At 37.9% G+C, this 15,971-nt stretch overlaps 1 protein-coding gene across 11 annotated transcripts in view; it reads left to right on the top strand.

Moving 5' to 3' along the window:
- NCKAP5 (NCK associated protein 5) overlaps positions 1-15,971 on the top strand; it is a 380,419-nt gene that overhangs the window by 340,841 nt on the left and 23,607 nt on the right. For 8 of the 11 annotated variants that reach the window (XR_004241242.1, XM_032114335.1, XM_032114334.1 and 5 more), the window contains 4 exons: positions 7,124-7,438; positions 9,598-9,734; positions 11,156-11,285; positions 13,962-14,149. Coding sequence is in view for 9 of the 11 variants with exons in the window: in XM_032114335.1 (XP_031970226.1) it covers positions 7,124-7,438; positions 9,598-9,734; positions 11,156-11,285; positions 13,962-14,149 (770 nt within the window). In the remaining 2 variants the exon portion in view is untranslated. Of the gene's footprint in view, positions 1-7,123; positions 7,439-9,597; positions 9,735-11,155; positions 11,286-13,961; positions 14,150-15,971 lie in introns of those variants that run through there. The other 3 variants (XM_032114337.1, XR_004241243.1, XM_032114341.1) reach the window with 3 other exon arrangements.

Genomic DNA, 15,971 nt, shown 5'->3' with positions numbered 1-15,971 from the left:
GCAGCCCTTAGCAACTGAGCAAATAACAAACCATCCTTTCTTAGGCTTTGCTACATACAGACAGGATTTCTGAGGGCTGTTAGTCTTTCCTGTTAGAGGAAGGGGAGCATCCATCCATGCCTTGAATGAGCCATCCCCAGGAAAATGTTCCTGAGACTGTGTGATTGCTGGCTCCCAACCTTCACATTTCAGGGCTCTGAGGGAAACAGAAGGCTTTGCTTGGTGAAAAAGTCTGGGAAAGCCACATTCCTGTATTGCAGCAGACCTGTTGCTTACCGTGGATTCACACCTTGCTTGAGATGTGAGGACTTCTCCTTCTTCTCAGCTGTTACTCATCTATAGCTTTCTCAAAGACAGCTACGAAGTTGTAAGGCTGATTGGCGATGTAAAGCCAAAGGGGGATATACAGCCACAAGAGAGGAATAGCTCCCCAAAGAAATTCTAGGCTGGCCTCATTGACAGCCAGGCTGCACCTGGTCCTCATTTAATTACCTTTTACACAGAGCTTCAAGTTGCTCTTCAAATGAATCTCAATATATCTTTTCTAGGACTAAAATTATATCTATTCCTAATATCCTGTCTCCTGAGAACAGTGAGTAGATTTTTAGAAAGTAAATGTAACAGCATAATACAAGAGAGATAATTCCAGGTGCCATTAGTTGTGGGACTTCCCCAACTGGAAAACTGCATGTAGACCTTCGTATTCAACAGACACTGAGAGGTGTCGAGTAACAAATCCAAAAAATCATCCAAGTTCTTTTTCCAGCTCTTTTTGTCCTCTGTAAAAACCCTATTCCACATAGCTTGCCACCATTACGAGCATGCAGGAATCAGATCTAAATGCCTGGAGGAGCATAGGAAGCATTTGTTGAAAAAAAAAAAAGTCCATAGATAACTGCTAAATTGGAGTACAAGATTGCTAGTATTCTCTAATAATTAAGACTAATCTTTTGACTTACTAGTAGAAATGTATTTTAAGATGGGACTGGAATTAAAATGAGGCAGCAATTATCTGTTTCAACCCAGAAAATACACTTCAGATGGGATTGTGGTCATGGAAAACTGTGAAGACAACTGACAAATCATGGATGAATGACATATTGAAGATTGTGGGTTTTGCAAAATAAAGCGTGACTAGGAAGAAAATAGAAAGAGCACTGAATAAATTGGTAAAATAAGTTTTATTTATTTACTTTATTGTTATTGTAAATAGGCATAAATTATAATCCCAGATTCAAGTAGCCGTGAATGAAGTTCCATCATTTGAAAATAGTCAGCACAGTCCTCCCGTTTATCCCTCCTCAGTATGTAATGGGAATAATCCCATGCCACCAGTGCAGTACCCATGGGAGTGTAGGGCTGTGGAAACTCGGGTCTTTTCTAGTTTTACCTTGGAGAGCCTTTGGGTTCTTTAATTTTGCACACTGATTGTACCTCAGATCTAGATAGAAAACAATAATGCACTCATATTTGACCAATTGGATCAAATTATAGTGTAAATCCAGAAGGAATAATCTACTTTAAATTGACATTGATTTGGCAGAAATACATTTTCTTTTTTTTGTGGTCGCTTTAGCATTGCAGATGAAGAGAAGGATGTGCAAATAAAGAGATCTGCTTTGCCATCTGTAGTTTAAGTTCTTTGTGCCAACGCCACATGTAGCTCAAAGATGTTTATTAACTTTTGAAAGAATTTTGTAGGGACCTATCTACATTTGAAATATTCTTCTGAAAAGAAAAAAAGAAAATCTATTAATTTTTATTTGGCATGTTTCAAAATGCTGGGAAAAACTATACTCCCTTTGTGTTTCAGAAGAAAGACAGTATGTGTTATCTGGTTCCCCGTGCCAGCTTAGTGGGAAGTCTTGAACTTTCTAATGTGAGGAAAAATAATGTGTTAGAATTTGTGTATTCTGTTACTGATGGGAATTACGTCCTTCCATTTTTAATGTCCTGGATACTCCTTGAAGCTGGCCCATTCAGTGTTATGTACCACTCAAAACATGTCAAGGCTTGAGTCTGTACTTCTGAAAACAGCTTGCTGGAAATTTCCCAGCGAAACTGTTCTTGATACAGAGCTATTTTTGACTGATATTTTTTTTCCTGAAAATGCCTGCTTTCTGTGGAGAATTCTGGTGGTTACTTAAAGATTTCAGCTGAAATTTCTGTCAATCATGTACATTTTTGTAGGCCAAAACTTGAAAATTTATGTGAGGAATATCTCAAACCAGCTGTAGTGGTGAGCACAGGGGAGGATTCCACATTTTTCATGAGGTGGGACGCTTCTTAGAAAGAAAACATATCCTTGTGCTACTAGTATTGTACCTACAAAGGCTGATGTAAGCAGAACTACCTGGGATCTTTTTGACATAAAATAAATTTGTCCTCTTTTTAAGAATGTTAAGATAGATTGGCCATCAAAGTTAAGTAACACAAACACTTCTGTAACTTTGCCACCCCCAAACAGAAACTGTTTATATGTCATTTGAAGTAGAAATAGGGTCTGTTTGCAGTAATTGCATCTGGTATCCATCAGTGTGTTTCAGTAACATCATGGTGGGGAATGGCTGAGGTTATTGAGCTGCTTCTGGAAGTCTCAATACCCTCAAGCAGCACTAAGACACAGCTGCCTTCTGTCACTTGTGGCACAAGTGGGTAGAGAGGCAAAACTGCAGTTACAACATGGTAGGACCTATAATTATTTCCTCTCTGACCTGTAAGTCCTTCCCTGTGTGCCACCATCCAGGAATGTCTCCTCTTATTATGCCTAATTCAAGTCTTTCAGAAGAAATAAAAAGTTGAAGAATAATTAGGTTTAATGATTTGTTGCTTGTATTTAAGATGCATCTTTAAATTATCTATGCTCAGGAGAATGCCCTAAAATACTTCAATGAATTCTAAGCTGTCAGTTCTTATCAGTGGGGTATGTTTACTTCTAACTCTTTAATTTTTGCATTTCAGAGGAAAATGTAAAAAAAAAAAACTGCAGAAGGAGCTGCTAGAGTTATTTTCCCCAGTGACGATCTGATTTTTAGAATCCCTGATATCTGCCAGCCTGAGTGTATGTCCCTTTCCTACTCTCCTCTTGTCCAGACCCTCAGAGTGGTGCAGAGTTTTCACAGATCCTTTTTATTCCATCTCTAATTTGCGTGCTGACTCCATGTTGAAGAGACCTTGGTGATTTACTGATACAGAAAATGTTGGTAAAGCACCAGCGATGGTGCAATATTGCAAAGGATTGTCCAGCTGTACAAATTACAGCTGATGCAGGACATGAACTGCAGGATTGTCTTGCACATGAAAATACTAAATTTGAAAATTATTGAAAAGTAGTTTGGAAAACTTTCAGAAAACTTTATGCAGTGTTAACTCCCTTTTTCTAGTGGTTTAGAGGCTTCTCAAAATTAAAGGTCTTCCTCAAGTTTTCCACTGAGCTCTTACAACGCTCTGTCATCAAAAGATCCCTATACAGTCAGGAGTTTCTTGATCTCCAGGAAATATCTGTAAATTCTTCCTTGTTTCTATTTTCAGTTTGGAATTGTTCCTCTACAGTAGGACTTCCAGGGACTTTGTTTTTGGTCCAGACTAGAATCCCCATGATGAGACAGAGGGAAGGAGCTATTTCAGTATTTCAGGCTTTTGATTCTAGTCTGATTATTCAGAGAAATGGCTGATGGTGAGTGAGTCTATCTGTGTCCACTATAAAGCCAATACCATTCTGTGAGCTTCTTTCTTCCCTAGCAAGGAAAGAGGAGGGGAAAAAAAATCAGAAACAGGCAAGGAATTTGGCTGGTATATCAGGAAGAATTCTCAAGCAAAAGTAATTAAGCTCATATATTACTCTTTTCAGACTTTAATGTTTCACTGAGTCATTTTTCATCTACTGAGTGGTACTGTCACAGCACCAGAGATTTAACTTTTACATATTTTCATTATGTAGTCTTGTGCATCTCTGACTGATAACAGTAATTTGAAGTGTCAGTGCAGCTGATGAAATCAGATGGGCCATGAAGCTGTTTGAAAGCTGTCACTGGGATGTACAACGTATTTTTTTATTTTGCAGTTGCTTCATAAACATTTAAAAGCAACACAAGATAACGTGTATTCATTCTTTCAGTAATACAAATTGTCTGAAAGATACTTTTTTATTTGTATTAGTTGTAGGGGTTGATTAGTTAGTTTCAGTAATGAAAAATTACAATCCACAAAGAATTTTGTGGTGTAGTCTGGATTTAGGACTAGGTTTTTGAGGATTCTTCAACATAGCTGAGTCACAGAATTTTCAAAAAAATCTGTCTTTAAGAGTCACAACGGGAGCTGCCAAGCATTGAGCGCTTTGAAAACCAGACCCTTTTGTGGTTTTTCAGAACCAAAAATTAGTGACCTCTTTTAAAAATCTGTTTTCCACCTGGTGTATTTCCTTTATCATGGATAAAGTCTCTATGAAGGAAGACTAGAATCGCTTAAAACTATTTTTCCTGCTAATTAAATGCGATACTTCTGGTGTGCTCCTCCCTCCCTCTCCCAATTATTTTAGAAACAGCAGGAGATTGTATTTTCTTGGAAGTCTGGCCCTCAGTGTTCATTTATTTTGATTCTATGCCACTGCTTTCATGGTCCATTCGTAGATGTACACAAGGTAACAGTGGGCAAGAGCAATCCATATGTCATTTTAAGATACATGTCCTCAGAAGATAAAAGCTTCCATCTTCCAGCTCTCCCTTAGCAAAGGCTGTAGCTTTGCTTTTTGATACACATTTTGATCCTACTTAATTTCCCTGTAATAATTAGGAGGGAATGACTTTTTGTCTTAGGGAATGGTCAGAAAGGAAACAACACTACAAGGTCCTTCAAAGTCCCTGTGGAAATGGTTACAAAATCAGGTCTCACTTTGACCATAGAGACAGGAGAGGGGGGACTCCCCAGACTTTCGTGTTCTTTTATGTGGTGTTTTCAATTTGCTCAGTGTCTCTGCTGAAGAGCTCTGCCTCTCCAACACAACCAGTGTTGCACAGATGTCTTTTGGTTAAGAGGCAAATAACAGAAGTCCTTTCTTATTCCATATTTCTCTTTATTTGCTAACTCTCTCACCAACAGCCTTTAGTTGAAGAATTGCCTGTCCACGAGCTAACATGCTGTTTCAGCTTGATTATGTACAGAAAATGGCAAGGGCAATGCCTGGAATTTTAAATTGCTTTTCTGCATTCCCACTTCTAGCTAGGTATTTTGCTATTCAAAAACAACAAAAAAAAATTCAGAGGAAGTATAGCTGAGGTAAGAGGGTTCAGTAGATGGGATACCTCCTTTTGACGCTGCAGAACCAAATATAATTCTCTTTTTTTTCTTCATGTTTCCTGGGAAACCTTCAGCAACTTCTAAAATCATTATGACATATTAGCTCAAAAATGTGACAGAAAATGTAGGTGCTAGCTAGGCATGGCTTCCACATCTTACCTCCTTTTACCTACAGAGAGAAATTATTGGTATGCAGCAATTTTCTGAGGGAAACCAGAGTCACCTGTTGCCCTTTTAAAAGACAATTATAGTTTTTGCTGCTGCAGCTCAGCCAGGCCTTGTATGGTTCAGGTGCTCAGTAGGACTTTCAGTCCTTTTTCGACCCTGAGTGATAAGGTAATGAGGACACATAAATATAAGGCTGCTTCTCCTTTCACAAGAACCATGAAATAGAAATACATATTTAATTTATCTATAAGTTGTTTCTGACTTGTTATCAAGAAAGGCCCATTGAGATGAAGATATTTAATGAGAATGACCATGGTAATGTTCTCTGTTCAAAAACAAATAGGCAAAACCCGTAGGGGAGAAATATTTCCAAATTTCTGAGAGTATTAGAAACTCAGCAGAGGAAAAAATAATGAAAATGACTTGACAGAGGACTGCTAACTACAACAGACTTAAATAACAAATGGACATATCATAAAAAAAGAATCAATACTGAGAAACACCTAAAATAGAGATGGAGAAGATATATTGGGCCGTATTCTGCATCTCCTGCTGGAGTACAATTGTTCACTGCAGTATATCTTTAGTCTAGTGTAGCCTTAAATTGTTCAAAGCAAAGGAAATTCCTCTGCTTCCTTTGGGAGTGTCTGCCACAGACTTAAGAGCTTGCTGTCAAGGGATGTTTCCAGACATTTAACCTAAATTATGCTCATTTTCCAACCATTAGTGCTGAAGTTCCCTCCTTGGTGTTTATAGCTCTCAGAAGGACCTTGCCATCACACTCTTTTCAACATTGTTTGCCCCTTATAGAAACAAAAGGGAAGTCTCTGGAAACTGATAGAGAATGAGAGGGCAGGGGGGTTGCCAGTCCATCCTGTTTGCTCAGATAGCCATGTGCACACACCTACACTTGCACCTTTCCCTGTTTCATGGTTAGTACAGCACCTTTCCAGTAAGATGAATAAGCTGGAGGGCTGTGTGGGACCATACTGCTTCTGAAAAATAAAAGTACTAGAGGTATCCCTGGCATTGTGTACACTTACCCAAATTGGGATGTGCAAAACCAGAGCGTAACAAGGTAAACACAGGCATGGCTGTTGCTGTCCCAGTTTTTCAGGATGCTCTGAGAGATGGGTATTTTGAAGAAATTCTGCAGATCTTAGTTTTATGTAAGAATGCATGATACATTTTGGTTAACACCTTCTTGTATGAGAAACAATTAGCAAAACAGAGATATGGAGAGGCCAAACCTTTGTGGAGTGTGGGTTTATGTTGGAAGAAATATATTACACTACTCCACGCCTCACACTGGTACTCTCCAGACATTCTGTGGGCCTTCAAACTAAACAATTTTAAAATTCCATCTGTAACCGCTTTCCAGGACCAGTCCCACTTATCCATTCACACTGTTACTCTGAAGCAGGCCAGTGTCAATGTTTTGGCACTTAATTTCATTGCACCTCAACAGGGTATTTCCTTGTATTCAGTTAGACAAGGTGTCAAAAGCGTTCCAGTGACAGGTAACAGCACAGTCACAAAGTGCAAAACATTTCCCTGGCCTTGAAACCTTCCCTTTATGATGCCCTTTTTTCCCCAGATGTTTTCACTGACTTTAAATACCTTTAGCTCCATCCCATCACACTAATTTCCTGTGCCATAGAGTCTTGCTGCCAGATGAGGACGCTGGACAGTGGGATTGGAACCTTCCCCCTCCCTGATTCGGGGAACCGATCGACGGGGCGACATATTTCTAAGCAAGAATCAGCCTTGGAAATGGGAGTCTTTGCAGCATCTGAGCAAGTTCTTCTTTCAGCTCCTTCAGTAAAAGCCAAAACTCTTGAGCGAGAAGTGCCTTCAACAGCTAAGAGCCAGGAGGCTGTGGAAAACATAATTAGTCACTCAACATCTGATCCGGCCATGACTGCCAAAGGTATACGACCTTTTCAAAGTCACCTTCCCAAACCAGCTTCCTCAGGTAAAATGTCAATTACACTGAAAGTCACATTATTTCTGCCTTGGCCTCTGTTTTGATTAGCAGAAATCCTGTAATAAAGGCAATTGATAACAGAAATGTTAAATGCGGAGCAGAAGATACTCTTTTTATAAATGCATAAGGTTAACAAGTTTGTGACCTGAGCCATATGGAAATTTTGTTATACATAGTGCTTATCTGAGAAAGAAAAATGAGTTTAGCTCTTAGAGCCTTTTCTCAAGAAACAGTACTTGAAGAAAAAAAACATATGCCAGCCTTGGAAGTTGACTTGAAAAAGAATATGGATGTTCAGCAATATTCAGGATCAGACCGAGAATACAGAGTACAAAGCACAGCCATGTTGTGACATAGAAAAGATATATTCATGAAGACTTGATTTTGATACTGGATTTGAACTAAAGACTCATTTGGCCTTGATGCATAAATTCTGTCCCACTGAATATACAGCCTTGGCCTCCAATAAGGCTCTCATTACTACATCGTGCAAACACATTTCTATATATGAATATAAAATACCTGACTTTTTCTTATGAGCTACGTGTGTGTTTAAGCCAGAAAACAAGAGCTGACAAAGGTATAAAAGGACTGGCAATCCATCAAAGCTCCAGCAAATAACTTTGTGTTAGTATATAGCTCCATTGAAGTCTGTGCATTTTTCATAAACAAATATTGACTATTTATATAAGTTTTTGAAGACTTTGGAGTTATTAATATATATGTTAATAGCATTAAAAATCATGTAGCATTAGCAACAGGGAAATTTTCATAGTCAGCATGACAGATACAGCACAAAGCACAGTAAAAGTGATTAGTTTAATGGGTATTTTTTTATCTTGACCAAATGCAATGTCACTTATTTACTGGGGTTATGGTGGTTAGCACTTTGTCAGCCCAGTTATTGCTGCTGTAAAAGTTGTATTTAACTTGCATAAATCTGTATCACTCTATCCAAGAGACATTCTGTGTAATTAGCATGTAAGGTTAAATATCAAGTTTGAGCTTAGCTTAAAGCCATCAAATATATGTTCTGCTAATGAGCTGACATATATTGAGCCTAGGAGGAAAGAAGCCTCTCTTGTATGTTCATAGGATGTATAACAGAAGGTTTCTAATTAAAAATCTTAAAACTAAGTTGATTTAGCAATATTCCCAGTGCAGTGTTGTAATGGTGTAATAGACTGCAAACACACATTGTATACTTTATTGCAGACTCCCCTGCTTTTTTCAAATCAAAGCTAAATAAATAAAAAGATATTTTAATACTTAGTATTTTTTAAATAAGTGTACTGTTAATTAATGATACAGCTAAGAAGGATTCAGAAGAGAAATCTTAGTTATAGATTATGTGCTACATGCTTGAATGGTCACATGTGTGACCTCAATTCAGCAGTGTGTTATAGAGTAGAGCCCATGATTAAACACTGTCATTATAACAAATTGAACAGAAACTGCAAGCTTTGAATTGCTTCATAAGAAGTCAGAAGCAGTAAGATTGTTCTGATCTTAATGCTAATATTCACTGCACCAACCTTGTAAGGTTTGTATCTTAATTAAATTGTCATGAAGAGATGTTACAAAAAAGTAGTACACATCAGATGATGGGGTCAACTCATTCTTTACTAGACTATTTTCATTCAATTCTTCTCTCCCTCACTTTCTCATCCAAATTACAATTATCACTTTATTTCATATGCACAATATATCTTCTTTGATGTTCCGATTTTGCATAGTGCAAATATAGCAAATAAAAAAGCTGGCTTTCTGCTAGAAAGGTACTTCCAATTGTATTTATGTTAAAAGATTGTTCTCTGAGAACATGAAATGGCAGAGTACAATGCCTAGGAGTAGTTACTGAATGTTGTTTCTTTGTTGAAAGAGTATATATTTTATAACTAATAAAGGGATTTAAATTCATGCCTTCCTTTTTTCTTGTTAACTGGAAAAGGATTTGGATGAAATTCTGCCACTTTAGTTAGAACTATTCCAGTAAGTTAGTAAATTGTTCCTTTGAGCAGTAAAATATTATTTGACGTAATGGAAGTATCACAATTTGCCCCCAATTTTTACTGAATTATAATTGACACACTATCATGAAGATGCTGATGAGACCTAGAATTTAAATAATGTCTCTCTTAATTCAGGAATAATTAACCTTGCAAAGCAAAGTGAACAAGAAGCAAGTTCTGTGACCTCTGCCTCATTAGAACACACCAAAGAGACTGTAGAAAATAGAAAAGCTCTTCCGGAGTGGACCCCCAAGAAAACTACTAAAACAAAGGTATAAGTTAAGAGGTGGCATCTCTTAAATGAGATGGGTATTGTGGCCAGTGTAGAGGTATCAGAAATGGCCAGTGTTTTTAATATGGTGAAAAGAGTAACTAACAATCTAACAGCTACATTTACTTCCTTACCCTTCATTTGCTATCTCATTATTTACCAGTAATAATAATACAGCACCTAAAGGTTCTTTGTCCTCCTGCTTATAAACATGTTTTAATTAAAAATCCTCAAAGGCATTTTTAGAAAAGAAAAACACATTCTTCTCTTCTAGCAAGTTGATCTCATTTGTTGCTTTTAGTGAGGTTCAGATTCTTTTCTTCCCCAGGCCTAGATTCCTTGTCTGTATGGCTGTGTAGTATGAGAGTTTGAGAGATGTGCTATGGAAGTATTGTGAACAGGACAATACTCTTGTAACATGCTTCTGTGGGGTTTTGGGACTACAGCTGGCTTGCAATCTCTAATGCTGGGCATACCTGGCTGCATGCAGGTGTCCTCAGCTCTGGTTCCCTCTCCACAAGTGTGTGATTCCTAACAAAGGGATGTCCTCCTGCATCAGTTAGAAACTGCAGCATGGATGGAAAGATGAGGAAATTAATATCCCTTTTAGAGAAACAGAATTAAAACCTCATTTGAGCCACTGATAGACAATTGGGATAGGGGTAGTAGGTTGTACTTCTACATGCTATTACCCGAGCAGTAACAGGCTTAGCTTCCCCCTACCTGGTTTGTGGGGTTTATTGTACTGAGCTGCTGTTCCTGAATAGTTTGAGCCTTCAGGCCTTCCATGATTAGAAGCTGTCCAGAGCTGTCAGTGTTCCTCTTTATTCCCAGAAGAAAATCAATAATATTGCTTCCTGGAAAGAACTTGCAAAGGAATCAGCTGGGAACTAAAGGCTCTCCAGTACTGTAATATAAACACCAGGACAAGTGACATGAATTCAGGAAACAATTAGGATTTACTGGTGTAGAAATGGTGTATTGTCTACTGGCCATCCTAACTGTCTCTAGAATTGCTTGCAGCAAGCCATTTGTGGTGTGATAATTTTGCATGTTACAAATAGACTGTATTAAATATACTTAAGAACTTCTAAAATTGAACTTGGTGGATAAAATTATCTGAAAATGTTGGTAGAATCAAAAACAGTGTTACAGTGGGAAAAAATTTTGAAAAGTTAAAGTCAGGATTGTTTCTGCCAGACTGTCTCAGGGGACTTAGCAGGACAAGAATGTGTTATTTCCCCCATGTCAGACTGATGGTTACTTACTTGAAGGAGTTAGACTGGTAATGCAGATTTCCCAGTTGAACTACCCATTTATACTGCATGAAGAATATAAAATGTGCTACTCCTAATATTATCTTCTGCATTATTTTGATCTATTTGCATTATCTGACTTGCTGCCATACCCCTCTTTGTGCAGGACACAGCTCTAAGGGTGTGCACGTACTCAGCGAGCAGCACTGACAGTGAGCCAGAGCCAGAGTATGAAACCAGTTATTTCAGAACTGCAGAGGAGACTCTTGTGGAGCTAACAAAGAACAACAGACAAGGTAATTGAAAATTTGTTCATAAAGATGTATGCCCCTCATCCTCACACTGACTCAGCAGCAGATGGTGTCCTTCATTGAACTTTCTGTCTGGTTTTCACTTTCTAACCCCAAATCTTTCTTCAGTCTAATTTTCTATTAGCTTTTTATTACCTTTTGCTTTTTATTATGTGTATATGCTTTTTCCCCTCTTCCAAAGTTTTTGCTCAGAGGGGCTTAACTTGTAGATTCTTAACTCTCTGCAGTGCAAATAAAAATAATTACATTATTACAAAATTGAAAGTTGACGATAAATATAGTTTTCTTTTTTTCTTCTTTTTAATTATGCAGCCAGTTGAAATAATGCAGCCATCAAGGCCACAGTTTCCCAACCTCTGTATCAAGGTGATGTTGGTTATGGTGCCACAGTGAACTCTCTCTCATTTTCCTCTGTGTATATATTGCAGCTTTCAAGTACCAAAGTTTTTAGTGAGAATTGATGGCAATTCAGAATTTACTGAATTCCAGTAGATAAAAATACATTAAGTGACGTTCTTGAGATAATAGTTTTCTGTGTGTTTAATAACCCAGAAAATTGCTGGCTTTTCTTGACCACCAGCCTGCTGTGCTTTGAGCCACCTTCCAGTGCAGATGTGTGCCCTGGGGGCAGCAAGGGGAGGGCAGCTCTGTCCTTGTCCTTGCAGCCCATGGATCCCCTCCTGCAGGCGGAAAATTCTGGTGAGTGCAAAGGCCAGTGCAAGGTCTTGGCACCACCCTGAGAGCTGATCCCCTGTGCAGCCCCAAGCCTGACCTGGCAGAGATCAGCACCTGCAGCATCATCACCGCAGTGACGATGGCAGGGAAAACACCACGGGTGGCTGGATGCTGTGCTCTTCAGTGTCTGCTGGGCATCGGGCTCTTACATTTGGCATTTTCAGAGCTAATCCATTGCTTGTTGTTCCATGGGAGAGAGCAGAATAGGAAGCTAGGGCCATTTATTTACATTACTGCTGCAGCTTTGTGGGTTTAATCTGTAGAAAATATTGCAAGTCATTTTAGTCAGCCCATAAACACTTCTTTTTACAAATTTTGCTTTTTACAAACCATATTTCACTGAAATAAATGGGATTTTTTAAAGAGGTAAATAAGCTTTTTTCTTTCCTGTATTGATCACAATTTGCAAAAAAAAAAAAAGGATTTTTATCATGTGTTACCAGTTGCTTTAAATGGCAGCAGATTCCAAGTTTAATGGTATCTAATGACTGGAGGTGACCATTTTACATAGAGATTCATTAATTTTGTGTATGTGCCTCACTTTTTAGCCAGTAAGAGAATAAAATACATAATTGTGATGGAGACAAATAGAAGATTATAACACAAAAAAAGTATTTCTGCTGTGGTCATTCCTCATAGTCAGGATTTCTGTTCTGTGCTCTCTAAATGCAGTTCTCACAATGTATTAACAACCATGCTTTATCCCATTCTGTGTTCAAAGGTCTCAGTGTCTTTATGCACACAAGTGATATAACCTCAAAACATCCACATGAGGCTGGGGAAGGGGCTCCAGCAAACCAATCCACAGAGAATATTTTTATATGAATAGATAATTACATTTATTAGCTGAGTCCCCGAACTCACTGGTTGCACAATTATAATGTTGTAGTGATTTTCGTTTTCCATTTATGAGCAGGGAACAGAAAGACTGAGTGCCCAATGCAAAGGCTATTAAAAGTCAATGATAAGACCTTTGTTAATTTAATGGGCTTAGCATGAGACTCCCAGTTCATTGCCCAATGTTACAAGAAGGTCAGTAGAGTAAGAGGGAATACGCCAAATATTCCAGATCCTTCTCTTCAGCCATGGAAGTGTTTTGATTTCAGTCTCATAAATTGAGTTCTACCCTGATGTGATTCTGTTGAAGGCAGATACTCTCTTAAGGCTGTAGGTTACAAGGCAGAGTTGAAGTTCGTGTAACAAGAAGTATGAGGAAAGGAGCTTAATGTTCACATAAACATCTCTGCCTCCTGTGTGCTTTCGTGGAGCTGCAGAAAATTCCTTTTTATTTGTTCTTCTGAATGAGTTTTCAGCCTTGGACTTTGGAAACTGGGGCTTTATTCCTAATGTTGTTGTGCTACAGCAGGATCTAAAACAAGCCCCACTCTCTTAGTGGTGTAATACCTCGTGTATTTTTTATGCTGTTACATTCATTAACTAAAAATATAGTGAAAAAGAGAGAACTATCAAGTACAGTCAAACTGAAAGGCTAAAGGAACTTAGCACATCTGCCATGTAGGTCTGTTAAAGGAGAAGAACAAAACCTTACTGCAAATAATTAAGTAGGAAGATTCCCCAAATTAACCATCTTAGCACATCTGCCATGTAGGTCTGTTAAAGGAGAAGAACAAAACCTTACTGCAAATAATTAAGTAGGATGATTCCCCAAATTAACCATCTTGTCTATAATTTGAAAAGAAAGAAAATTAATTCTGTATGTCTCTTACCATCTCCTCCAACTTGTATGTTAAGTATGAACAGTTCCCTGTATATGCATTGGAGAATTAGAAGCTTGTATTTTTAATGTTTCTATTGCACTGAAGTTCAGGTATCTTAAAAAACACTTGAAATACATCTAAAATTGTAAAATTACATTAAAATCTATGTAGACTGCCATAATGATGTTATTTGTTACATCTCTTGCAGCTGTGCAGGAAAAACAAAGTCATAGAAGGTCGTTTTTGGGGAACCCAATGTCGATTTTGGATTTATACCAACACAGTCTCTATGGCCATTTTGGAGAAGATGGACCTGAACAATTAACACATTACAGTTTAATTGAGCAGCTGAGTGGAGCTTCCAGTAAAGACAGCAAGGGCAAGGAGAGCCCAAGTGTGAGTTACTGTAATTTTTATATTACTTCTCATTTTGTTCATTATTATTTTTGCTTGCTTTTTGGTTTTTTTCCTCAGTGTGTTGATTGATTACTAAAACCAGGCAGACTTGAAAAAAACAACAGGACCTGCAGAAGAGCAAAGATCTGAATATTTTTAGAACAGAATGTTACATTTGAATGCTCACCTGTCATAGAATTAGACTTCCAAAATTGACAAGTAGAGACAGGCTAGCACTTGCTCCACCATTAGTGAGAAGCTGAAATTTAAAGCTAGCAAGTAAACACCAAATTTATCTTTTAAGGCTGTTCCTTCACATATAATTAGATAGTTTATATAGAACAACATGTATTAAATGACTTAAAACTCTGAAGAAGTATTCCTGAAAATTTAAATGAAATTACACTATGGAAATCACCTATCTTATGATCTCTTTTGAAATATTGGTGTTGGCTCTGGAATTCCAGATTTGATGGTTTTAAACATTATTTTGATGAAGATCAGTCCTGATCTGATGGGTTGACCTTGATGCTAAACTGAAACAAACTTGTTTTCTCCTCGTACTTCATGTGAATCCACTTTCTTTTCTGTCTCTGAAAGTATTGAACCTGACATCACACAGCCTCAGCAACCCTGAAGAGGACCTTTTCAACTTGTTGTTTTCCTCCTCTGTTCTCATGCCTTCTCCTCTCATCATCTCTCACTTCTTTCCCTCTCTCCTTTGATCTAACAAGCCAATTTGTTTGAAAGTAGAGACATCCAGTCATGATCCAGTGTAATCATTTTGCCTCCGTGTTCTGTCTGTTTCCCCAGATCTTCTTTTTAGACACAGCTCTTTTGTTTCTGTGTGTAGCAGTCAGCACATTTTGGGATTGTTACACTATAAACAAAGGTGGCAGCAGAAAATAAGGAATGAGCTGCTGGTTTGTAATGTACTGGTGTAGTGCATAAATGAAAAAGAATTTTTATCTCTTCCCAGACCCCAGTTTTCAGTTTCAGGAAATGACTGTGCCTTGTAGCATCAGAGGTGATTAACTCTAACCAAAGTTAGAGTCTTGGAGCTTTCAGGAATCTGGTCCAAATATGCAGAAGGAATATGAAGAGCAAAATGGCAGTGGCCCTGTTTATTCCAACTCTGCTGGCATCGAAGTCCTGCTTAACTGAATATTAAATTGACCACAAACTTCAAAAGAAAAATCCTGAAATATATTGCCGCATTTCCCAATTAACCCAATTTCATTAGTACCCAGAATAGGATTCAATTTTAATATTTGTGGGTCATATTAGAAGGAACAATTTTAAATAATCTGGCTTCATAGTTGGGAAAAAAAAAAAGGAAAGAAGGCAGCAGAAGGGTGTTAAAAAGGGTAAGTGCAGGAAAATAATTTGAGCATCCACTTAATTCCTCATCTTGAACATCCAGGCATTCATAGTTTAATTATGTGTAGGAGATGAATTATATATGTGTGCATATATATATATATATGTATATAAAAAAATACATAAAAATCAGTTCTGCCTTCTGAAGGCCAAGATCTTTTGCTATTAACAGAGAAATTAGATTTGGTTCCAGTCTAGAAAAGTGACTCAGAGTTGCATCTACTTTTAATTAATTCTTTTCATGTGTTCCTTGTGAATGACATCTCTGCAATGCGCCTGATCAGCCTCAAAACCTAAACAAAGCCCACTGAACTGGCCTTAGGATCCTGTAAAACTCCATCCTTAAACTAAAGGGCACCAGGTGTATCTCAGCCAGCACCAGCATTTTTCATGCATTATGCTGGGGAGCTCTTGAGCTTGCTTTTTAAGGATCTGAAATAGC

Source organism: Corvus moneduloides, chromosome 7, assembly GCF_009650955.1.
Source record: "Corvus moneduloides isolate bCorMon1 chromosome 7, bCorMon1.pri, whole genome shotgun sequence".
Taxonomy (NCBI): Eukaryota; Metazoa; Chordata; class Aves; order Passeriformes; family Corvidae; genus Corvus; species Corvus moneduloides.
Note: the sequence above shows the minus strand (reverse complement) of the source record. Positions and strands in the feature narration are given on the sequence as shown.